At 50.7% G+C, this 25,083-nt stretch overlaps 1 protein-coding gene and 1 long non-coding RNA gene across 2 annotated transcripts; one reads left to right on the top strand and one right to left on the bottom strand.

Moving 5' to 3' along the window:
- Positions 1-7,693: 7,693 nt before the first annotated feature.
- Positions 7,694-12,718, bottom strand: LOC139827043 (uncharacterized). The gene is made up of 3 exons (XR_011737227.1): positions 12,430-12,718; positions 11,839-12,014; positions 7,694-8,795 (listed from the first exon to the last, which is right to left on the bottom strand). It is a non-coding gene; the product is annotated as an uncharacterized lncRNA (long non-coding RNA).
- Positions 12,719-13,610: 892 nt separating this feature from the next.
- BHLHE41 (basic helix-loop-helix family member e41) lies at positions 13,611-17,743 on the top strand. Its single transcript, XM_065842976.2, has 6 exons — positions 13,611-13,661; positions 13,894-13,997; positions 14,268-14,331; positions 14,613-14,720; positions 14,946-15,057; positions 15,177-17,743. The coding sequence occupies exons 2-6, from the start codon at positions 13,936-13,938 to the stop codon at positions 16,193-16,195; spliced, it is 1,365 nt and encodes a 454-aa protein (XP_065699048.1). The 5' UTR covers positions 13,611-13,661; positions 13,894-13,935; the 3' UTR covers positions 16,196-17,743.
- The last annotated feature ends 7,340 nt before the right edge of the window (positions 17,744-25,083 follow it).

The raw sequence follows: 25,083 nt of genomic DNA, 5'->3' as shown, positions 1-25,083 counted from the left end.
GCATAGACCCATGTGGGTTAAATGAAGGGTCCCTTACAGGTCCTTTTAAAATAAGATTAACAGGAGTAGGTAGCTCCTATTGATGAAAGAGGATCCAAACCCACAATGCTCTCACTTTATTCCATGCATCGTACTTCAACCCCAGTCCTCACTGAAACCCTCTTCATAGTCATACTCTCACTTAGTCCAATTTTTACACCTTATTTACCTTTTTAAAAATTGGGATAACTTCAAACAGGCGCTCATCCTCTGTCCTTTGAAATCAACCGAGAAAGACACCTCTACCTAACCTACATTTTCTGCAATAGGAAACTGTGTGTTTATTTCTCAGCTCTACAGCCAAATGCTGGTTCAAATTCAAGCCAAATGATCCCAGTCCTGGGTCCGGCTGCCAGCCCCATGTAGCCAGGACCTCCTGTAGCACACGGTGGGAACAGCTGGGGGTTTCCAAACCAGCGCACTCCCAAACCAGTACACTGTGGGACCAAACCAGTGCACTGCAGGATTGCAATAGGGGAAGTGGCAGCTGGTTCGGACAGGGCAGAGGAGGTGGACATTCTCCCATAGCCTACATCTGGACCACTGATCTCACTGGCAAGCATTCCTTTGATGAAGTGCGAATTCGTCCTTAGCAAAACCAGGAGCTTGAAGCGGGGAGCGTGAATGATGTGGGGGAAACGTGAACAGCAATAAAAATGGCTGGGCATGGCAAATCTGTTGCTGATCCACACGCAGCATCAAATACATGGCAGTGTTACATTGCTCGGTGCTGCGCAGAGGGTTGGAAAGTCTGTAAGACGGTCACTTTCAGGGCAGGAGGCAGCGAGCCCTGCAGCACAGGCAGCACTAGCAGGCAGAGAAGTTGAGGGCTCCATCAGCCCTAGGGGCAAACCCATCTGGGTCTGATCACTCTCTGCAATGGGGAATCACAGAATGGTTGGGGTTGCAAGGGACCTCTGGAGATGATCTAGTCCAACCCACCTGCCAAAGCAGGTTCACCCAGAGCAGATGGCACAGGAGTGTGTCCAGGTGGGTTTGGAATGTCTCCAGAGAAGGAGGCTCCACAACCTCTCTGGGCAGCCTGTTCCAGTGCTCACCCTCAAAGTGAAAAAGTTTCTCCTCATATTCAGAAGGAAGCTCCTATGCTTCAGTCTGTACCCATTTCCCTTCATCCTATCATTGGGCACCACTGAAAAGAGTCTGGTCCCATCTTCTTGACATCCACCCTTGAGATATTTACAAGGTCTCCTCTCAGCCTTCTTTTCTCCAGGCTGAACAGACCCACCTCTCTCAGTTTTTCCTCATGAGAAAGATGCTCCAGACTCTTTGTAGCCCTCTGTTCTGCACAAAATAGCCAGGACATGTTGCAATATCCGCACCTCTGATTCCTCCTTCAGTGGAGAATCAGGCAGCTTCAAAGCCCTGATGTCTCATTGCTCCTCAGCGGCCAGCACACCTCTGCTGCAGCCAGCTAAAGCAGCAGCATCGAATGGCTGCTGCTGGCTCGATGTGGATGTGCTCAGGATAACTGCTTTGAGCTGGCTCCTGCACGAGATGCCAGCAAACCGGGGAGGCTGACGAATGACCAGAGAGGTGGTTTCTGCCCTCACACAGGCTGCTGCCACCACCGCAACCCCGTCAGTGCACACAGCTCCCATTGCGACACAGCCGGCCCCTGTCAGTGGCTGCTTTTATTCATCTTCCTCAAAGGCTGAAATAAACAAGAAGCAGGTTAAAAACAAAATCTTGGCCCCGGCCTCTTCCTGAGCTGGCTGTTCCATGATGGCTTCCTGCCCCACGCAAGAGGGCTTCCCCCCTCCAGAGGAAAGAGGCGCCGTCCTGCAGCTGCCTTGAGTGGGAAATCAGGCCACATACCTGGTTTTGATATCGATCCCACGCTCTCCAAGAGGCTCTCTCCTCACCGTCCTCAGTGCTCTCCACATCGAGTGGAACCTTGAGCACGCCGCTGGGAGCTGGAAGAGGTTTGCCTTCCCAGGGCCACGGCACAAGGATGTAGGGACTCTCCACATCAGCTGGGCACCAACTCTGCACAAGGGGGGATTTCCTCAAGTATGAACCCTACATACCTCTCCAAAGCCTTCGCCTGGCAGGGGTGGGAATTTTATTCCACTTGTAATCTGTCATGAACAGAAAAACAGTCTTGGAGAAGCCCATCAGCTTGAGAGCTTTTGCTCACAGGAGCCGTGGTGCAAGTTGCACTTGAGTGAAGCTCCTCCGGTCATTTTGATTACGGGACATCAGGAGCTTGTCATGTTCACCTCCTGCCTGAGGCCACCATATGACAAGTGAGCAAGGCTCCTGGGGGTTTCTAAATGTTTCACGTGCACAAAATTACCTCACAGCACCTTTGCAATGGGTGTTTTCTATTCTTACCATTCAGAACTTTCAGAAACAGATAAAAAGATGCCAAGGTACACAATGAGCCGCTGCACTAGGCAGTGTGCATTTCTTCCTTCCCCTAGCTCTGTGCTTTCCTAATGAGGCCCAAATGTTTTTCTTAGCAGAGCATTTGAAGTTTGGTTTTCTGTGTGTATTAAAGAGCTTTACGTCAATCATGCTACTGCTAAAATGTGCCACTATCTGGCATTGGCAATACACTCCTGACTAGTGCTTTAAAGTGTTATAGATAAGTTATGTGACATTTTCAATTTAAATTAAAATAGATCAAGCTAAACTCCAGGGAAGCTGATAGCTGCACTTTCATTTTATTTCATTCTATTTCTTCTTTATGACCAATTTCACCCTAATAATCAAAGCTTTGATTATAGATCCCTGAGGCACCATGTTGCATGCAGGACCAGGGTGGAAACTGCCAGCAGCTGTCACACTGCCAGGGTTTTGGCTGCCAGATAGTGGCATAAGCAGGGTGATTAATGTCAACATGGCATCTAGGGCTCTTTTTCCGCCCTCTGCTGAGAAAGCCTCCACTTCTCAGCTGGCCTGAACTCTACAGGCGTAGAGGTATGGATCTGAAATCTGCCTGATCCTGGCATCCGTTGCTGGTACCAGTAGATCTCAAACTGTCAGCATGGACTTTGCCACTTTGAGATGCATCCAAGTGCTTTGAGGAGATTCCTCCAGTGGACAACTCCAGAAAGGAGGCTAAAAAAGCAGCCACAGGGGCTAGCGTTCCCGGGGAAGGATGGACTGATGACACTTTGGTCTGTTTTGGCCCCACAGAAGATGAAGACTTGTCATTACATCAGTGCCAGCACCCAGTACTCATCCCCTCCTGCAGAGCCAGTGTTATGGGACATCCAAACCCCTGCAGGCTCCCCGACGTACAGATGCCTTGGGAAACTCCTCTAAATGGTTTTGGCTACACTGAGAAAAGGTGTTTTAAAACAAACCAACCATCAACAACAACAAAACACCAAAACAGAACATTAATTACAATATTAACCTGCAAAATGGGAAAGCAATTAAAAAAAAAATCCAAGCTTTCTTGTCTCCTTCAGTATTAGGTTTGTGGAGCTGGGGAACAGGGATGTGGCAGCAGTCCTGCTTGCCTGACCACTTGCCCAGCTGAGCTCCCACCACCTCAGCCCAGGTCACAGGGCAGGTACCAGTATTTGTATGTCACGGTGCCTTCGCTCTTCAGGGAGCACCGTTTAGGTCAAGGCCTTATTGTCTTGCTCGAGACTTCACACACTGGGGGTTTCAAAGGGGGGCTTTTGCTGTATGGCAAAGCCCACAAACAAGACTTCCTTGCAAAGACCTGGACCACTGTGAAGAGCTCTGTGTGCTGAACTTCAGCCATGACTGTTTAAGGAAAGTCACGGAGCAAAGTTTGAGGAAAGTGGTGAAATGGCTGCATGCCTTCCCCTCCTCATGGCAGAGGAGATTCACGGGGTCCTGCTGCCCACTCTGCACTGAATGTGAGGAGGTGTGATGAGCACCACCTGCTGCTTTCCCTGGCTTGGACATCCTACCTTACCTGCTCATTTTCAGAAGTCCTGCACCCCTGTTCCTTCCTCCTTGGACCTTGTTTGGGACAGTAAAGTAAGGACAATAAAACAAAACACTGACCTTTCCATATCATGGACCTTTTCCAATCCTGACATAAATTCATGAGCTTTAATGAGTACATGCTGAAGTGTGGCCTTGGGTTTGGCGATTTAAATCTCTGCTCTATGCCAAGGACATCAGCAGGCATGGCAGGTTTGCGCTTTGGGGCCTGGCATGTAAGGTAATTTTTATGAAAAGATGATTTGGACCTTCATGGTTGTGAGGTGTGTACATGTGTCTGGTGGGGGGGTGGGAATGATCCAACTTCAACCTCAGCAATGTCTGTCTGAGAGCAGTGGTCCCCTGTGATCACGCTGGGATGCATAGGCTGCCCACCGCCATTTAGCAGGGTATCAATGCCAAGACAAGTTGCTGGAGACAGTGGGTGCCAGTGTGCCTCAGAAGCAGGCTGTGTGGGTGGCACAAATGTGTCCCCATCCTGCCAGCGCACCCCAGGCTCTCTTTCTGGTGTCCTTCCCTTTCCTCCCCACCACGGAGGGCTCCTCCCCACCAGTGCAAGGGTCCCTGCTGCTCCCAAGGGAAAAGCGCTGCTCCTGGGAAAGACCGAACATCGGTGCCACCCTGGTTGTCCCTGCCATCGACGTGGGAGATCAGGACCCAGCATGGCCTGGGTGGGCAGAGGCTCATTGTCAGGATGTGCCTCGGGCACAGGCGTCTTTGCCCAGCCTTGCTTTCTGACCGCAGAAAGAAAACATTTGCCCAGACACAGCCCGGCCCCCTTGCCACGTTGAAAGCCTGGCTGCCGACAGCTTAAAGGGGATCACGCAATACCTCCTCAGCAGGACACAGAGGACAAGACTGGGAGACGAGTTAAACGAGGCTGTTTTTTTTAGAGCCTTGCTGAAATCTGTCCTCATAAAAGGGAGCTGTCTGTCTGGAAACCTGCTCATCCAAGGGGAGGAGAGTCTCCCTGTGAAGAAGGGAAGCTTGCCAGGCCTGTCACCGCCACTGCTCACATGCAGCCAGGTGCCACGCAGAGCCGGTGCTCAAGCCCAGGTTGCAGCAGCAGCAGCAGCAGCCTGGTGAAGCAAGGGGGAGATGAACAACACTGCAGGCAAGCAGACCTTGCCCAGCAGGATTTGCAAGTGCTTCAGAGTCCCACACACTGTGGGGTAGCTCTCCACACTGCACAGCACAGGGAGCACCACTGGCACAGGCGACCATCGCTGCCATCTGGTCTGGTAGCACAGGGCAACTCAGAGGGAGTAGGGAAATTGTGCACAACGGTCAAAGAGGTATTTCCTAGTTCATACAAGGTCCAGAGGTATCCTGGATACTTCCTGACAAGCTAGGATGGCTCTATGGGCTGCCTTATCCATGCCTCTGGGATGACAGGTTTTTAACAATCATCAAACATGCCCGTCCTTTTTCTTGAGCATCTGTGCTGAGCTCTGCACTATCCTGCTCGTGGGCTGGGGCTTGACTGCAACTGGTACCCATCCTAGGTCAGCAGGGAGTAGTTCACCATGCCTGTCCAGTGCTACCTGTTTCTCAATACAATGTAGAGGGCTGCTTCTTGCTTGCATACTCCAAATAGATCTGGTGTGGTGACAGAATCAGACAAGCACCAACAAATCTCCTGATTTCCCCTCCTGTCCTTCCAGCTAAAAAGCTCAATATTCCAATATCTTCCAGGCCTGTATACCCTTATACACCCTTGTCATGTAGCAAGAGGATAGGCAGGATGGCCTGAGGATAATCTTAAGCAGAAGGTCTATGATCAAAAAGGCAGAGAAAGCACTATTATGTGTCCTGCCCGTGAAGGTAAACCAAAAATTTGGGTTCTTGAAGATTATCCCAGTTAGGAGGAGAAACTGGTTACGAATTTAGAGGCTCTCTCACTAGGGTCCTGGTTCATAAAAAACACACAAAGTCTTCTTCCCTAAACCCAGAAGGACTTGTATGACAGAAGCCTGGGTCTTGGCTCAGAGTCAGCCTGCTCTGAGTAGCACAGGTACCCAAAAACTCTCACTATGCTTACCTGTCTGCAGCCAAGTGCCTGGGATGGGGTGGTTACTGTTTCATAGAGGAACATGACTGTCTGGAACCCTTGTTTTTAGCTGGACTCATGCCCCACTCCCACGCCTGCCCGCTCAGCCACCTCCTTCATCCTGAAGAAGCTCAAAATGACAAGGCTCTAATAAACCCACCACACAGAGAATGAGGAAAAATAATTTAAGAAATGATGAGTGACATATTCTGACTTACCTGTAATTACATAGTACACTTCAGTAAAGTATTTTCCTATCACTAATCCAAAATATTTGTAGTGCCCTTCCTCGTAGTTTTCTGCTCCTTGGTTCCCTTCCAGGCAGCTACTCATCAAGTGCTCTCGAGGTGCACCCAGTGTTGCTGCAGCCTGCCTGCAAGGCTCTGCCCCTTTGGTGTTTCAACTTCTCCAGCCTTGGTTTTTCACAACTACTTTTGCTGTGAGGGAAGAGCAGAGGAAGAATAAAATCCTGAAGTTTTGTTTCCCCAGTATGTTTTGCCCTAGTACATCTTCTAATGGACCTCATGATATCATGGGATCTTGTTTCATGACCCCGATGTACTCTGTATACCACCACAAATATCCAGGTCAGTACTCTATGCCCTTATACAGTGAGTCCTTTTTAAGATTCACATTCTGCTTTTTCTAAAACTGGAAAATATCCTAGATTTCCACTTAAAAAAAAATAGAAGGAACACGTACTTCCTTGTTCTTCTCCCAAAACTCCATAAGAAGGCATGCTGGAGTCCTTTCACCCTTCACCAAAATGGTGAGGAAGTGCTTTGCTACTCCTGAGGCCTTCAAAAGAACTGAATATGCTGGGTCTTACCACTTGGTGTAGTTCTGAGGAGCAAACCAGTTGACTGGAAGAGTCTGCATAAAAACATCCCGCCAACCCTTCAGGCTGTGGTCACATGCAGATGTTTTAGGGATCCCAAGTACCTCACAGATCTGCTGAAATGTTCTGTATTCAGTGTTTATCCCTTGAGCTTTGTGCAATCCTCCCATACCTCCTAGGACTTGGAGGGAGAGGACGTCTTTCACTTGGACATCTGGCACTAGTGTCCTAACAGACAAGCTTCAGGGCGTTTTGTGAAATAGTCTGCAGCTCCCAGAATCTGCTTCAGACAGAAACCCAAGAACATCAGGCAATGCAGCCTATTAATGAAATGACTCTGTCAGATATTATTTCATGGTGTCTCTCTGTGTTTCTTTGGGAGCGTTATTTGCAATAAGGGTATTCATCTCCTGCACACATTTTCTACATCCTTCCTGAATCTTACCCAATATGATTTTCCCCTTAGCTTAGCTAAGCCTTTTTGGAAATGTACAGAAACCCAGTATGGTTCAAAACATTTGCCAGTCTTAAAATAACAATCTCAGAACCTCCTGCTCCAGACATCACCTAACAGGTTGTTTCCATGCACTATAAGTTTCTATGCAGTATTTCACCCTTAGTGCCAAACTCTCTCACCACAAGCAGAATGGCTTTCCCTTGATATTCCAAAGATACACTTCACTGTGCTTCAAAGGTATACCTCATTCCAGGACAGCTGAGTTTCTCAGCTCATACTCTAGTTGTATCCTACTGGGATCCTTTCTATGATGCACCTTCTGGCACGGACTGGTTCAGGAACCCACACTCCCTCCCTGGCATTGCTGTTCCTCAGTTCTACTGGGCTAACTAAAAGCATTTTCACATCTACAAGTTGTGAAAGAGGAAACAAGCATCTCCTTCTCTGCATCCATCCCCTTGAAGAATCAACTCTTCCATTTTGCACCCATGGTATTGTCTGCACTGAGCCCCAAAGTTGCTGCCTGAACCAGGCATCACCACTACTCCTTTTATGCCCAGACATGTAGTTTAACTGTGCAGGTGGAAAGCTGCCATTTTCTTTAATACTCAGGCAAATTGCATTGGGGAGTCCTGGGCCCACAGAGTTAGCTTTTGCAGGGATGCATGGTCCACCCTTACTAAGGTGTTCTGTGCAAATACCAACGAAACTTATCAGTAAATTTAACCACTGGAAAGAATTGCACTAGTTGAAACTGCTAAATCTCATTCTGTTGGCCACTGAAATGCTCTCCCTCTGTCTCACCTTGTCTGTGCAAGGGTTTTGCAATGTTAGCAAATCTACAAAGAGAGCTTCTGTAATAGGAGCAGAGTCCTACCAACCTGCACCTCTGTGAGTGGTTGGGGAGCAGGTCAGCTCATGTAGTCTCAGTTTTGCTTTATTCAGTGGAAATTCCCAATCACCAGTTGTGTGGCAGACGTAAATTACCCACTTTTCAAACAACTCCCTTTCCTTTGGGACCAGCTACAGACTACCAGCCTTGAACTTATCACAAACCATGTGTAACTGCACCTACCACTTCTTGTTCAAAGGTCTCCATGTGCACCCATAAATAGCCTGAGGACAACAGACCTCTTGAAAGGCTGAGGCCATCCGAGGACTCCTATTGGTGTGGTGTGCCATACCTTTCCTACCTGTCTCTCCAGTGTAACTGGTGCATTACGAAAGCCCATGACCATCACTTAATTACCAGCTCGGACTTAGCTAAGAAAGCACTTTTTCCCATCTTTCAGTTCCACTTCTGTTCATCAATATACAGCTTTCAGATGTATTGCGAATGAGCAAACTGAACCCCATGGTACCATCCAAGGTATCTTCATTCACAGACACAGCTTCTTTCCAGTGACTTCAGAGGGGGGACTTAGGGTGAAGGTTGTTTTACTTCTTCCTGGCTGCTGCTCCTGGAAAACATCCAGCAGACAGATGGGGATCATTCCTGTTTCACATCCACAAGATCTGACTGATCTGTTGTGTAAGAATTTCTGAAGCCCCCAGGTCTCCAGGCAGGTTTCAGACCCTCCCATCAGTCAGGGCTGGAAGTGATCTCAAGAGTGGAGCTACCTTGATTTTTCACTGCCCCAGGAAACAGGACAGCTTTTCATCACAGACCAGCTACCTGCAAATAGTTTGCTTTACTTGAAATGTGTCTTTAAAGGGAATTTCCAAACTGATGGGGTAAAGCACAGTTCCTGGTGTTTATCACACAGCTAGAGCCACAGGGCACTGTGGACAACATCACGCCTGAATTTTTGCTCCACTGCCCATTTCACCAATCTGACTTTCCCAGGTTTGGAAGTGCCCATACTCTCCTGTCACCACTCCATTTCAAGCTGATTAGCTCACTCACCATTAGCTCAAGTGCCAGTCTAGCTTGGCTGCCCTGGTAGACTTTGGGTCATCTCTGTTAATATCACCCATTTCACATGGCCTAGGAAAGCTTCTGTGATCAGTATCTCCCTTGTAAGGTATTCCTAAGAGTCCTGCACAAATATGTGGTCCTGACTCTGCTCCCCAAGCTGGATCTATCCCCATTCCTCCATTTTGTAACGGTGTGAAGACTTCATTGCACATTGCGTCTTCTCTTGGCCCACCACCTTCCCACAGTCAGGTTATTTTATTTCTGCTTCTGAATTCAGCCACATTTTTGCATGGCTGCTGTCTCACTCGTTTTACATACATTAGGTATGTGTGGAACACTCTGAAATAGAAAGTCCTCTTTTCTTTCCTCTGTGTTAGCCACAGAGCTGTGCTGACAGGACTCCTGGTGACTGACCAACTTCTCACCAGTGTCTGCTTCCTGGCCCAATGCTCTGCTGCAGCCCGTGATTTAAGCACTTTGGCAAATTCCTCTGCCTCTCACGGAGTCTTTGGCTTCCCATTAAACACAGAGATATCGTTTCTGGCTCAGGAAGTCTGTGCACCGCAGGCCACCAGGGCCTGGGAGACTGGCCTGGGGAGCTTTCTTTATGTGCACGCTCTGTTTATCTGCTCCTCCTCAGGCATCTCCTGCTGGACTCTGGAACAGCTGGACCTTTTTTCTGACCCAGCTCAGGTTTTTACATGCTCTTGTTTCCTTTTTTTTCCCCCTTGTCTCAATCAGGTTATCCCACAACTGAAAACTATTAATAGGGCAGTGTCCAGTTTACCCTCAAAGTCTTCAGTAATACCTTGTTATTCAACCAAAATTATCCAGATCCTTCAGCTGAATTCTCATTGCCCCCACCTTTGTAGCATGTGGATGACCAGCTCTCTCTAATTTGATGGTTGACTCTAGTCATACAGCCAGCCTAGATAATTCAGTCTTTTTTCCTGAAGACAAGTAGTGACTGCCATAAGAACTGAACCCACCAAGTTGGCTCCTGGGCACCCTACTTCAAAGCCATTCCCTTACACTAGGGTTAGGGACTGACTTGAATAAACCTCCCAAATGTATTCTCCTCAAAAGCCTTTGCACTGATTCAGCTGGGACAGACAGTCTGATTCCCTCCTCCTGCAGACTGAAAATGGTGGTGAGCACTTGGCAGTAGGTGGTGTTCTGGCTAGCCCTTGTCTACAGCAGGAGGCTGTTCGGTTTTTTTTTGGTTTTTTTGTTTTTTTTTTTCCTGTAATGACCTGCAAACCTTTGCTTTCCTTTTTCTGAGTGATTTTTTCAGTTTCTTAACTCTTTGCTGTGGTTCATCTTGCCTTGTAAATTGGCCAAAGCTCTTCTTGTGCCTCCTACTTTCTGGAAAACATTCTTTTCCATGATAGTCATGCTGCTGATCACCTCTTTGATCCATCTTGCCATTTTAAGCTGGGAATCTTCCAGGAGAATTTTGCAGTCTCTCTGGACACAGAAGCCTTTTATCCTTGTCTGCAGGTCACCTCTTATAAACCTCTCTTACAAGTTTCCAGATGTTGTTTGAACTCCTTTTGTAAAGCCTCCAGCTGTCTCAGCTCATGTTTTGCATCTTTTGGTCATTTTCAACTTCCATTCCCACTTGGTTCCAGAGGAATCCCAGATTTAGGACCTCTCTTCCTAGAAGCTGAGTCTCACTCCAGACATTGTTTCCATAATTTGAAGATGTGCAGGTTTTTCCAGAGAGGATGAAACTGGCAAAGATACTCCAGAATTGCTTCAGATGTTCCAGAAATGCTCACCCCCTGCTCCTCAACCCATATATTAGTTGCAGAAACCATGCAAAGCCCTGCTTTCTTGTCCATGGGAGCAGTCAGCAGGAGGAAACTGTCTTTTCTTTCAGACTTCAAGCTCCCTTTGAGTCAGCAGTCCCCCAAAAGGTCTATGTGTGCTCTGTCTCAGGGTAAAGCACCTTTTATTTGGGCTGTGCCTTCAGTTTCCTTGATGCTTTCTCAAAGACCAGTCCAGTTAGGAGCAGAGGAATTTCATGCTGAAGGTGCTTGTTTCTCTCCATTGTAGTCAGAGAATCTGTAGCTCCACCTCAGATGTCCAACATGGATGCACAACTTGGGGCAACCAATGCCATCCTGCATGGCTAACTACTGCTGGCATATCCTGACATCCAGCAAATCGCCCTCGCAGGCTGCAATCTGCCTTCCCGAGGGAGCAGGTCTATATAGTCCAGCCTATGTAACAGTTTGCTTTTCTCACCAGCAGCAGATTCTCCAATCAGCCTCTGTGGCAATCCACAAGCCTCTCATTCTAACACCCCCAAATAGAACCTATAGGCATGTGGCATACATTTATGTTGTTTATTTTTAGCTACCAGTTTCATTGCATTAACAGTGTGAAAATGTCATCAGGTTAACAGGGAAGGAGCTATACAAGCCTGCAGTGCCACTTGCCTTGCTGCCAAGCGGGAGCCTCTAACACTTCATCAGAGCCCTCGCTCGTCCTAAAACCTCGTTCGCGCTTTACACACGGGCAGTGCGGTTTCAGCAGCCCCCGCATATAAATATCACGAGTTACCCTCCTGATACTATTACCTGTAAAGCACGATCGTTAGAAAGGAATGATGTGAAGCTCTTATCTCCCCTTTGGCTGGCGGGGACGTGCTCTTTATTGGGGTAATTTCCTTCCAGGTGCTGCGGGGACCCGAAACTGTCCCTTTCCTCAGTGCGTGCCGGGACTGGGGAGATCACCCACCTCCAGGAGCCGGAGCCTGCGGAAGGGAGGGAGCAAAGCTGGACCAAAAGAAAGGCAAGCGGTCAGGGCTGGGGGGCTGCTATAAATACATCTCTGTGCATCGCCTCTACTGACACTTCCCGCCTGCGGTTCCCACCGCGAACACCGGAGAGAAAGACACCAGCCCGGCCCTGAGTCGGGGCGGGAGCGGGGGGGTGGGGGGGCTCCTCTCCCTCCGCACAGCACGTGGGGCCGGAGCCGCCGCACACCCCGCACACACCCGCCCCACACACTGCACACCCCGCACGTTGCAGGGCCGCACATGCCGCGCCGCCGTGCACACGCAGGGACACGCAGGGACACACAGGGACACACACGCAGGGACACACACACACAGCGCCTCTGCCCGGGACACGGGGAAGAGCATCCCATTTCCTCGGGGCAGCACCCACCCCTTTCCGCTGGCAGGGGGGTCCTGGCAGGCTACCCGGCAAAGGGGGGTGCGGGGTTGCCCGAGGGCGGAGGGGCATGGAGGTCGGTACGCCGAGTTGTGGGATGCCCGGTGCCGCCGGGTGCCGGCGCCTGCTGGCGGCGGGGCGGGGTCGCCCGGTGCTGCCGAGAGCAGTGATGTGGCAGCAGGTCGGGTCACGTTGCCGGCCCTGTGCTCGTACCAGTGTGAGACGGGATTAGGGAGGCGGCTGTCGGTGCCGCTGCCGGCGGGGAGCAGGGGCTGCGCGGGCGCGCCCGGTGCGCAGGGAAGAGGGCGGGGGGGAGGAGGGAGTGGAGGTTCCCGCCCCGCCCCGTCCCGGGGCTGCCGCGGCTGGTCACGCTGCACCGGTGCAAATCCTCTCCCAATGTCATCCTCTGCACCCGGCAGGGATGCAGGCTGACTGTCAGGAGGGCAGCGTCAAAAACCGGATGTATTTATATTATATGTATACATCTTTATATAGATATATATCTATCCGTATGTGTTTAAGAAACGATTTTGCCGTGATCTGGCGTTGCAGGCAGATCAGGCTGCCGTCCAAAAGGTCGAGCAGCGGCGACCGGGCGGTATCAGCGGGGGCGAGAGCTGCGGCACGGCGGCACCGAGCCAGGGAGCGCCCCGGGCTGCCGCTGCCGCGCCGCGAAGACACGCGTGTGCGCCCGTTCGTGGCCTGCGCATCTGTAATGGATATACGTATCTGTAAATGTATATAAAACGTGTGACTGGCCCCTGCCTCCCCCTCTGCCCCACTGGTGTGGGACTCGTATTGCCTTACTGGCACAGGGACAGGTGCTCGATCCCCCGCGGGCACGTTTTCCACGGGCGGGTCTCTTCCCTAAATACAAATAAAATAATAGAAATTATAATTAGAAATTAGAAAAATGTAAAAATATTTTAAAAAACAATAAAAATGCAGTAAGAATGGCAATAACTATGGCAATAATGATGATGATGATAACAACAGCGATAACACGGGGGAAAGCCGGTGTCTCGCAGGGCGGCCCCCGGGCCGGCGGCGGGGACCCTCCGCCCCTCCTTCCTTCGCAGAGGGTCCCCCCCACCTTGGGTCCCGCCCGCCCCGCCCCCCGGCCCCGCCCCCCGCCCGCCCGGCGCGCGCCGCACGTGAGCCGGGTGCGGGGCTGGCTGGCGGCGCGCGTGCCCCGCGGGCAGGCACGGCGGCGGCGGCGGCAGCGGGTGCAAACAACTGGCGGCGCAGCGTGTGCTGCGGGAGTGTGCGCGGGGAGCGGCGGCCAAGGGGGGCCAGGGGGAGCGGCAGCGGCGGAGGAGGCGAAGTGGAGCGGGGGGGGGGGGGGGGGCGCGGACTGCCCGCCACACTTTGGCCACTGCACGGGAGACGGGGGGACGGAGGCTGCATGTGCGCAGCGTCGCTCGCGGATCTCCAAAGACTGATCTCAGCATCCCGCAGGCTCCATCAAAAGCAGCGACGAAACATCAGCCGCTGCCAGACATGGATGAAGGAATCTCCCGCTTGCCGGAGAGGCAGCTACTGGAGCATAGGGATTTTATAGGGTAAGGCGCCGGTGCAGTATCTCCGTCTCGTGTCTCCAGGGCGTTTCGTCTTCTTGAGAAAGTGCTGCGAAGCGCTGGAAGCGGACCCGGCTCCCTGGCGGTGCCGGGGACTCGCCTCCCTCCGCGGGAGGACCCTGGCGTTCCGTTGCCCGGCCCTTGGGGCAGTGAGCTCGGCTCCCCGCGCGGGGCTGGGGGTCTGTTTGCCCACTCGAGGAGGTGCTAGGCTGGCTCCCCCTTTTGCCGATGCTGGATCTTTGTGTTTTTCTCCAGGCTGGACTACCCTTCCCTGTATATGTGCAAACCCAAAAGAGGAGTGAAGAGGGACGAGAGCAAGGTAAGAGTAAGTTTCTGCGGCTGTTCTCGCTTAAGCGCTTAAATGGGGTTCCCTGAATTTTAAAACGCAGGTTCACTCCCAAGAGCATCCCCGGAGCGCTTCGCTTTTAACTTCCCCCCCCGAACTGCAAGCGGGTTTACGAGCGAGCTGACCCGGCGGGGAGAGCGGTGCCTTGGCGATAATTTGCGCGGCATGTGGTCGGCATGACATTTGTTTTGGTTTTGATCGTCGTTCCGAGGGGCTCTGTCTAACGCTTGGCTTTTCCGGATTTTGCTAATTAGGAAACATACAAACTGCCACATAGACTGATAGAAAAGAAGAGGCGAGACAGGATTAACGAATGCATTGCCCAGCTGAAGGATTTACTGCCCGAGCATCTGAAATTGACGGTAAGGTGCAGAGGAGCGTATGTGTACACGCAGATGGAGGCGCCGGCAGCCTTCCCGCTGCGCAGCTCTCGGGGTGGCGGGGGTGCGGGACACCGGGGTGCCTGCCTGCCACGGACCTGCCCGTAACGCCCCCCGGGGACCAGTTTCCCCGAAGTTACGGAGGCGGCGTTTGGCGGTGGTCGAGCGTGTCGAGAGGTAGCCGAGCGCCCGTTCATGACTTTGCAGACGCTGGGACACCTGGAGAAAGCAGTGGTGCTGGAACTGACTTTGAAACACTTGAAAGCGCTTACAGCCTTAACGGAGCAGCAGCACCAGAAGATCATTGCTTTGCAGAATGGTAAGCGGGCCCCGAGAGGCGCCGCGGCGGGGGCGCACCGGGTGCGGGTAGCGGGAGGTGCGAAGAGGGGCACGCCAGAGCTGCGGGCAAACGCTGTCCCTTCTCGGTCTGTCCCGCAGGGGAGCGGTCCATGAAGTCTCCCGTGCAGGCCGACCTGGACGCCTTCCACTCGGGCTTTCAGACGTGCGCCAAGGAAGTGCTGCAATACCTCTCCCGCTTCGAGAGCTGGACCCCCCGGGAGCAGCGATGCGCCCAGCTCCTCGGCCACCTGCACTCCATCTCCTCGCAGTTCCTCCCCGGCCCCCAGCTCCTCTCCCCGCCGCCGGGCCCCCTCAGCAAGGGATCCTCCTCCTCTTCCTCCCCGCCCGCCCCCCCCTGCGCACCGGGCCACAAGCCGGAGGGCCAGGCTAACTGCGTGCCCGTCATCCAGCGGACTCACGCCACCGAACTCAACGCCGAGACCGACACGGACACGGACAGCGGCTACGGCGGGGAGGGCGAGGCGCGCTCCGAGCGCGGCCTCGCGGCGGCCGGGGGCGCGCTGCCCGCCCTGAGCATCAAGCAGGAGCCGTCGGGGGACGAAGTTCCCCCCGCGCCCAAGCGGCTGAAGCTGGACCGCGGCGGCAGCCCCCTGCCCGGCCCGCCGGGGTTGACGGCGCGGAGCGCCGAGGCGGCGGCGGCGGCGCTGGTGAGACCTGACGCCGCCCTGCTGGGCTCGCTGATGGCCCTGGGGGCGGGCGGCGGCGGGGCCCCCTTCGGACAGCCGGCGGCGGCGGCCCCTTTCTGCCTGCCCTTCTACTTCATTTCCCCCTCCGCCGCCGCCGCCTACATGCAGCCCTTCCTGGATAAAGGCAGCCTGGAGAAGTATCTATACCCCGCTGCCCCCATCCCTCTCCTCTACCCGGGCATCCCGGCCCAGGCAGCTGCCGCCGCGGCCGCCGCCGCCGCCTCCTTCCCCTGCCTCTCCTCCGTGCTCGGCCCTGCTGAGAAGGCGGCCGCTGCCGCCGCGGCCGGGCTGCCCGCAGCACCCCACCTCCCGCACCCCTTCGCTGCCGCCGCCGGGCTGGCCGCCGCCGCCGAGCCTGCCGAGGGGGCCGAGACCGCAGCCGCCGAGGAGCCCGGCGCCGAGTGTCCGTGAGCCGCCGCCGGCCGGGAGCTCCTCACGGGCTCCCCGCCGTCGCTGCCCTCCCCTCGGACTGTCCGCCCAGCCGCGGGGCGAGGAGGGGTCGTCGGGCCGGCACCTGCGCCCCCGGTTTCCTACGGAGTGCAGCGTGGCGTCTGCAAGGGTCCGCCGAGGCCGGGTCGAGCCGGGAGCTGGCCGCCGCGGGGTGCCGGGGCCCGGCCCGGTGCAGCGGCCGATCGCCGCTGCCGAGGCGGCTGGTCCCGGCGATGCCCCGGCGGAGAACCGTCAAGGATACAATTTGCTACTCAGTATTTTTCTAATGTTTGGCTTTATACATGCATAAATATGTTAAGGAAAAAGAAGGAAGAAAAATAGTAAGGATACTTCTTTTTTCCCCCTTTCTATAGGGTAACTTAAATGTTGCACCTTATTTGGAATGGGTTTATACAGTATTTCTAAGTCCCACTTAGGAACTTGCACTTGTTGTCCGGGAGACCTGGGTGGGTTGAGGGTGAGGGCGGGGGGGCGAGGCGAGGGCAGACCCCAGCACCTGTGCTAGCACTTTATTGAGACCCAGAGTGTGGAGGGTTGCACCCTGAGCCCAAACCTGCAGTGCCTTGAGCACCCGGGGATGCCGTTGGCTCCAGCGAGTTTTGGGTATGGAAGGGAAGAAGGGTCAGACCCATTATGTAACCTTATGTTTATTTTTTATATATATATATATTTTTTTTTTTTTCGGCTAAGGTATACAGGTGTGGCAAGTGCATTTGTTCTTACCCTGTCTTTATTTAATTCAGTATGTTCCCAAGAATTTGTCCCTGAATCTTGCTGTATAAAATGAATGTTTCTGCACTGAACTACAAAAAGAAGGTCTCCCCATTCCCCCAAGAAAACACAGAGCAACTCATCAGCCTGAACTCACTTTATCCTGAATTCTGAATGACAAGAACTGGAGGCTATAGGTAAACACCTCGCTGTGCAATCAAAAACTATTAGACCAGTTGGGGTAAGTTTCCCCGTATGGGTTTTCCCCTCATTCCATCCTCAAATATTGCGGTTTCCCTTTCTGGAGACAAACCAGACACCAGATAATCACACAGATAAAGCTTTTTATAATAAGGCTTAAACCAAGACCTTGCCTAGATATTTTTAGTTTGTTGCCAAGGTAGCACTGTGAGAAATCTCACTTGAATGTTATGTAAGAGGTGAGACACAACAGCCTGGCGAGGAGCGGGTACGTGTCCGGGGTCTGTCAGTCCGTTTGGTGCATCTGCTGCTGCTGTTGCTACTGTTTGCCTCAAACGCTGTGTTTAAACAACGTTAAAAAAAAAATCTTACTAGCCTACAGAGTGGCTGTATGTAAATAGTTGTTAATACATCCAATTAATGATGTCTGACATGCTATTTTTGTAGGGAGAAAATATGTGTTAATGATATTTTGAGTTAAATATCTTTTGGGAGGATTTGCTGAAAAAGTTGCACTTTTGTTACAATGCTTATGCTTGATACAAGCTTATGCTGTCTTAAATTATTAAAAAAATAAATCCTGTCTGCAAGAAACCAGCTGGTTTAGAACAGTTTAGTATGTGATATATTAGAAATCAATCTTTATATTCAGTATTTTCCAGCACTCCATGAATTCTATTATCTAAATATTTCCACACTATTTTGTGATTAAAAAAAAATCTTACTAAGGAATAAAAAATTTAATACACAAAATGAGGTTGTCTACTAATTAAAAATCTTATGATACTACATAATATGGGTACATTGAGCTTCAAAATGTATGATTGTGTGGCTGATGATAATCATTTAATGCCTTTTCACATTTTTAATCAGGGTTTGAATTTGCTTGGTTTCCTTTAACTCACTTAAGCAAACTCTGTTTTAGGTTATGTATGTTTCACAAAGCAAAGTGTAAAGCACGCTTGTGGAACATAGATGTTTCTTTCTAACATCTACTTTTTTCCTCTTCTTTTTGCAAAATGCTAATCTTTAAATTTAACACTTTACAGCTCTGGTGCTGCACAGAAGCTATCTTTGTTCACAATGAGCAAACTTTACGATCTGCCTGACAATCTAATGACGCATCATAATCTCTAGAGGAACAATGTATTTCCCAGCTTGGAAATCCTCTAAGAAAACTGAACATTTAAGGGAGGGCAACAGGAGGGGGAACAGAGTGCTGGAAACAGGCAACTAATTCATAGCATGGAAATGCAGTACCCTAAAGACTTCCACAGATTTAATATCTGAGCCGCAGATCACCTTGTCTTTTAAAAATTCTTCCTGTTTCAGATAAATAAAATTAAGAAAACCCCTAAACAGTAGCAAATGTTTATGTAAGAGAAAATACAAAAGAAGGGTTTCGTGCTCCCTCTACTGGTTCTTCAATACCAGTGTCTGTACTGCGTTGTGCTGACAACAAATGAAGTTGGAACAGAAACGGAATAGAAAACTCTAAGACTTGTGTTGGTTCCAGCAGTCCTTTAAAATATAGGAGGAATTATAAATCGAGTGAACAATAAGCGTTCCTTTTAAACTGTTCAAATGGGATTGTTAAGGAATAGGTATCTGTCTTTTTTGCATGGAAGCTATATAGAAAAATTAATTCCCATTAGAAAGAGATACAGGAAGGCTATCTGTACACATATCAATGGACACATACAAGTGCTTTTTCCATACAGTGATGATAATGGACCAAAGGCTGCTACTTTGTATCCGTACACCCACTGAAGGCAATTATGTGTGGGTTGAAATCAAAGGTCATCAAAGGTAATGGAAAAAACTGTCTGACCTCAGTTGTCTTTGGATCCTGTTCTGCACCTTGTGCTATCACAGGAACGAAAACAGACTTGGTTCAACCCTTCAGCTCGGTAACTCACCAGCCACTTTACTTTGACCTGCATATTTGAACAGCTTAACACTTGTTACGTGGCCGGAGTTACACTGGGATGAATGTGCTTGTATTCTCCAACTCCTCACACCAGGGAAGGAATTGGCCTTTCTGAGCAGGAAGCCATTCCTACCATTTTACTATTTGCACAGAAAGAGTGGAGCCACAAGCACTTTTCAAAAAAATTGTACCCCTCATGAACAGCTTGGGTGCTTTGAAACATGAGCGTGGGCCAGGCTTTACGTCTTTTTCAAATTTTCAGCCTTTGGGAATATGAATCAGTTTAGATTTCATTGGGCTATAAACCTAGATCCTTATAGGGTTTTATCAATTTCAGTATTTACCATGTACAATAACAGGAAGGCCTGTTTTTATTAGCCCTTGAATCAAATGTGCCAAATGACTTCACACCAAGTTGCAGCATCAGTGGAGCCTATTAAATTTTATTACATAAAACATAAAGACAAAATACGTGTGTTCAGATAATACCAATGCTCAACATAAGCAAACATGTGGAAAAAAAGGTTTGTAATTGATGCTGATAACCCACTGCTGCTGGAGGCAAAAGGCCAATGATGGGGACCCTAAAGCCTGCTTTAATTATTAGGTTCCAGCCTCCCTCAAGATCCCTTTGGAGACTAAATCAAATGGTATGTTTCATCTTTGCTCAAGGTTAGAAAATAATCATACGAACACTGGACAAGAGCCTGACAGGTTTAAATATACATTCAATTATACACAAATATGTGTTATCAATGCTTGATTTTTCCTACCTACTTTCTGTAACTCTATGATATATGGACCCTGATCTGCACTTACCAAGTGCTAAGAGTGCAGGACTGGGTGCTACATTTGCTGTACACCCTTAACTACCTACTCTATTTTCTCATAAACCACAAGATCAAGGATGCAAGCCAGTAAGTGTATTTTCTTGAGCTATAAACTTTGAAAACAGATCTTATTTATCCAGTATATTATAGTGGCATGAAAGGCTCCATTATAGTGCATTAAATAAACACAGTTGAGATTGTTAAAGCCAACGGAAGGTTATATCATGTACCTCCCACTGGAGGCAATGAAAGTTTCATGTTTGGAAGGATTACAGTTATAGAACTCAAACTATCAGCTCTGTTAAGAAAGGTCTGACCTACCGATTGAGTTAATGTGAGTCCTTTTCTCGAGAATGGGCTTTGCGATAGGTCCTAAGTCTATGTTTTGGGGCTTTGTTTGTTTAATTTTCACTACTAGTCACGGCAGACTGAATGTCTTCGACATCCAGCAGGCTTTGGGACTGGGTGCCATGTGCGCTTCAGGGTACCCTATACCCTGGGTTTTGCAACATTATTTCCTTTTCTCTTCAAACATCAGCTCCTGGAGTCATGTGATCTCTGCCTTCTTTGAGAAGTTTCCTGCAAGCTGCTTGCAGAAATGAACTTGAAAGCATGACCTCAAACAAATCAAGTAACAAAAATGCCGAATTTCCTCCCAGGAAAAAACAAAAACAACAGTCAACAAACAAACAAACAAAAAACACTTGGATTTTTTAGAGCCAGTTTCACTCAAGAAAGTCTAAATCTCTATTTACTATCTCTGGTTATAATTCAGTCTCAGTAGGTCACTACATAGCATCAGAGAGAAGCCAGTGGCTCACCTGCCACTAGCAACAGCCACACAAATCCTAGACACGTGCAGGCAGGACGTGAGCAAGGGTGAGCCGCCACTGTCACTTTACTCTCTCCATCCTTCCTGTGGCTACAGCATTTCGCTCTTCGGGGTTGTCAGTCTGTCACAAACACTAAACTCATTGCAGCCTCAATTATGGCAGCGCCGCTGGCTGCACAGAGCTGCCCTGCCCCAGGCTCAGCAGCAGAAGCTGTTCTGCCTCACTGCACTCACGGGGCACCCAGCGGCAGCGCACCTGCTGCTGCCGCCGCCGCTGCTGCCCTTTCCTGGGGTGCAAGCACACCCCTTCCCACTGCATCCCAAAGGAGGCTGGTCATGCCTGGGGCAGGGGGTGAAGACATGACCTTTTGTTTAGGAAAGCAGGGACTGGGATCCCAGGCAGCTCTGCTGTGCCATGGGGGTCAGGGAGAGTTCTTTCTCCTGCTTACATAAAGGCCTGCTGGTTGTTGTAGTTCATTGGTTTGGTTTGGTTTGGTTTTTTACATCTTTCTAAAGCTCAATTTCCCTGTCCCCATTTGTCCTGTTTTACTTTAAAAGCAGGTGTGCACTGATTTTCACTAGTCTTCACTGATTTTTTTACCTCAGCTGAGATCTTCGGGGATCAAATTAGAAATGCAGATTTATTCCTTCTTGGAAGCAAATCCACATTGCCTTCTCCCTCACAGATTATCATGGTGAGGTGCATGATCTAAAAGAAACTACACAATACAACAACCTTTGATGAGTGCTTTGGGAACTGTCCCCTCAGTTCTCTGGTATCAGCAGTTCCTCAAGTGCAGACAGCTGCTGGGTATTCCTGTCTGCATGATTGCAGCCCTGCAGCCAGAAAAGTGAAGCAATTAGTAATTTCATCTTACTTGTTTTGCTCTCAGGGTTCAAAGGTGAGTCTAGCTCTCATTCTAAAATACTTCCATCCAGATCAAAACCTGGAGAACCAGTTACCAAAAAAGAAACCCTTGTGGCCAAGTCACTCTCACAACTGAGCAATCTCTAAAGAACAATCCCAGAAAAAGAGCTATGAAAACATCACACCTTCTTACTCAGCAGAAAATGGGCTCCCCAAGCGTATTTGGATTGCACTACAGAGCCAGCCGAGCTGACGGATTCTGCAGTGGATTCTATTCTCACTATACTTCATCAACAAAATTGTTAAGGCTCCATCCCTGCAGTTGGTGGCAGGCAGGCACACAGCTTTGCTTACACATAATGTTGTTTGCAAAGAAGCCCATCTGCATGGCACTAGTTATAGCATTAAGAGGTTCAGACCTCTTCAGAGCCCACTGAATTGACTTCAGGTTTGGATCCTGTGAGTAGTGACCCTGACTGGGATTTCTGTGGCACAGAGATCACAGCTTCCAGGAAAGGTTGTAAGACTCATTCCTACATTCCAGCTGCAGGACCTGCTTTTCTCCTTGGCTAGAATATGAGTTATCTCCATAAAAAGTAAACTGAAACAATCATAAGCCAGTAAGGGCTGACTCAGTAACAATAAGACAGCTTAAGATGCAGAAAAGTTTTTCTTGCCAGCAAGGACTAACAGTCAGACAAGCAGAATATTTTGGGTTTTTTTTTAATATGCAAGTTGAATTCCTTCAGTCTGCAAGTGACTGAGAGGCTACAAAGCCTGGCCCTCCTAAATGTGAAAAATACTTCACATTATGCTTGAAGAGACTGACTTAGCTAGTCTGCATTTGTGCAGATGGGAGAACAGGCAAAGCACCACAGCGGTGCTTGAGGACGTGGCTGCCTGCACACGTACCTCTGGTTTTAAAAGCCAGTGCTTGTGCAGACGCGTTAGCGCTGGACAGCAATTCCGTGAAACACCAGCAGGGAACCTGAGGGGGGAAAAGAGGTCATTTACGTTATTTCGCCACAGAACCGCCTGCATTCCTTTCAGCGTTTTGCCTGGGCACCCCAGAAGGCTGACGACAGCCAGCCTGCCGCGGAAGGATGAGATCAGACCTGCCCGGGGGCGGGTCCGCCACAGAGAAAATCCCCCGCGACGGGGGCTGCTTCAGAGCCCCCACAGGGCTCCGCGCAAGATCGCACCAAGCGCCGCCTCAGTCGGTTGCCCGGCGATAAAGCTGCCGCTTCCCCGCCGCCCCCCGCCCCGGTTCAGCGCGGCCGCCCCTGATGCAGCCAAAGGCCCCAAACGGCCGCTTCGCGCCGCGCGTCACGCGCGCGCCCATGTGACCCCCACGCACGCTGCCCGGCACGTGCGCGCGGGCCGCGCCAGCTCGGAGATTGGAGGGGGAGTGGGGGGGGAAACACGCAGAAGCGGGCGGGGTCGTGGTGGTCACCTGGCAACGGCGCGAGGCGCTGGCGTTGCCCCGCCCCTGCCACCGCACGGAGCAGCCGTTGGCTACTGGCGCAGCTCGCGCTCCTCCTTGCGGAGCCACCGCCCGGGCGCGAGCTGGGGGCGTTACCTCAGGAGTACCGGCCGCCCGGCCCGTGGCGGCTCCCCTCAGAAACGGCCGCCGGCCTGGTTGGGCCCCGGTCGTCGCGCTTCTGGCTGGCTGGCTGCCGAGGCGGCTCCGGGCGAGGGACTGCCCCGCAGGCGGTGTGTCTCCTGGGCTGACGGCGGCTGCGGGCCCCGCCGGCCTCCGCTCGCCCTGGGACGAAAGGGGGCGGCCGCCGCTGCACACCGACAGGAAAGCGCCACCGCAGGGGTGGGTCCGCCGGTTCAGGGCTTACCCAGAGCGGGTACCACTTCACTCGGAACCCTCGGCCGGGCAGGCAAAACCGTTACGGGGATCAATGGGATGTTGACAGCCCCGTGTGGGCACTGTGGCTTGGTGTTCTTAGGAGGAAACCGAATTTGCCTTTGTCCTTTTAGGCACTCTCTGAGCGTACCGTGTAAGTGTGGTGAAGCGGAACTTGCAGCATTTGCACTGTGTCTGTAGAGCTAATAATGCCAGCAATATCACAACAGATTAGGGGAGATGGTGAGTTTTAGCACTGCCCGGGAGCAGCATTCAAGGTTCAAAACAAGTTGGATCCAGAGTCCCAGGATTCAACAGGTTTGCTCAATGCATTTTGAGCAAACAGAATGCAATATTATGTGGGTATGGGCCAATTCTGAGCTAATAAAGAGCTAATAATGCCAGCAATATCACCACAGATTAGGGGAGAGGGTAAGTTTTAGCACTGCCTGGGGGCAGCATTCAAGGTTTAAAACAAGTTGGATCCAGAGTCCCAGGATTCAACAGGTTTGCTCAATGCATTTTGAGCAAATGGAATGCAATATCATGTGGGTGTGGACCAATTCTGCTTTCTTGTATGGAAAATAACAAAGACCAAGAAGCCTGTAGCCTTTGAGGACATCAGCTGGAGGACTAATAAACCACAACTAGGGAACTTTTTAGTAGAGGCTGTTTTTTCACCTTGATTCTTCTCAAATAGTAACGTTGTTACTGTGAAGGTCTACGAATTTTAGCAAAGCATGGTCTCTAGGGGAAGGGAAGACACTTCATTAGCATAGCAGATGCTGCCAGGCTAACTTTCAAGTACCTCAGCCTTTTCATGGTTTTGCAAAAGGACTCCAGCACCAGGAGTGCATAATACCATAGCAGAATTTGCTACACATGTTAGATACCTGAACTTTTTATTTATTTAGGAGCTGCCAGTCTTCCCTGCCCCGCCTGTCACATAGTCAGTCTTCCCATCTATATTTCTCAGATGTACCTCAAAAGGCCAACCAAGGCTGGAGGACCATGAATGGCACCCCACTGAGCCTCCTGCTCTGCCATGGGGTGGTGCCGTGCCAGGGAAAGGCATCAATACCAGCCTCAGCAGCTCTTGCTGGTTTGTTTCTCACTGCAGCCAAGGGGCCAAGAGCAGCCCTCAGTCCTGGCCGCAACATGATCCTGCTGCTGCACACATGACACAGTCTGGATGCAGGAGCTGCTGGGTTCTGTGTGTCTACAGGGCAGCAGTGGAACATGAACTCACCACAGTTGGGGGGACCAGAAGAGAATCTTACGGTGTGGTTAATAAGGCACATCTGTACCCCCTGCTTGCTCTGGGCCTCTACTTGGATCTTGACCCAAAAGCCTTTCACAGAGGTAATATAGATACACAAATCGAGGTGTTTTTGAACAGCTGCCTTTATTTCAAAACTGTTGGTGGTGGCAGCACTCACCAGGTGGCAGGGGAGGCTATGGCTGGAGGCACATATTGGACAGCACAGAAAGATCAGAAGATAACACAGTAATCTGAGAGGAGAAATGGAGATTCCAGCCCTGCTTTGCGATGTTTCTGCATTTTGCATTACAGAACCACTGGAAAACAAACAAAAGCAGACTATCACAGGAGCTGGGAAAGA

Source organism: Patagioenas fasciata, chromosome 1 (genome assembly GCF_037038585.1).
Source record: "Patagioenas fasciata isolate bPatFas1 chromosome 1, bPatFas1.hap1, whole genome shotgun sequence".
Lineage (NCBI taxonomy): Eukaryota > Metazoa > Chordata > Aves > Columbiformes > Columbidae > Patagioenas > Patagioenas fasciata.
The sequence above is the reverse complement of the archived record's forward strand: the minus strand, read 5'-3'. Positions and strand labels throughout refer to the sequence as shown.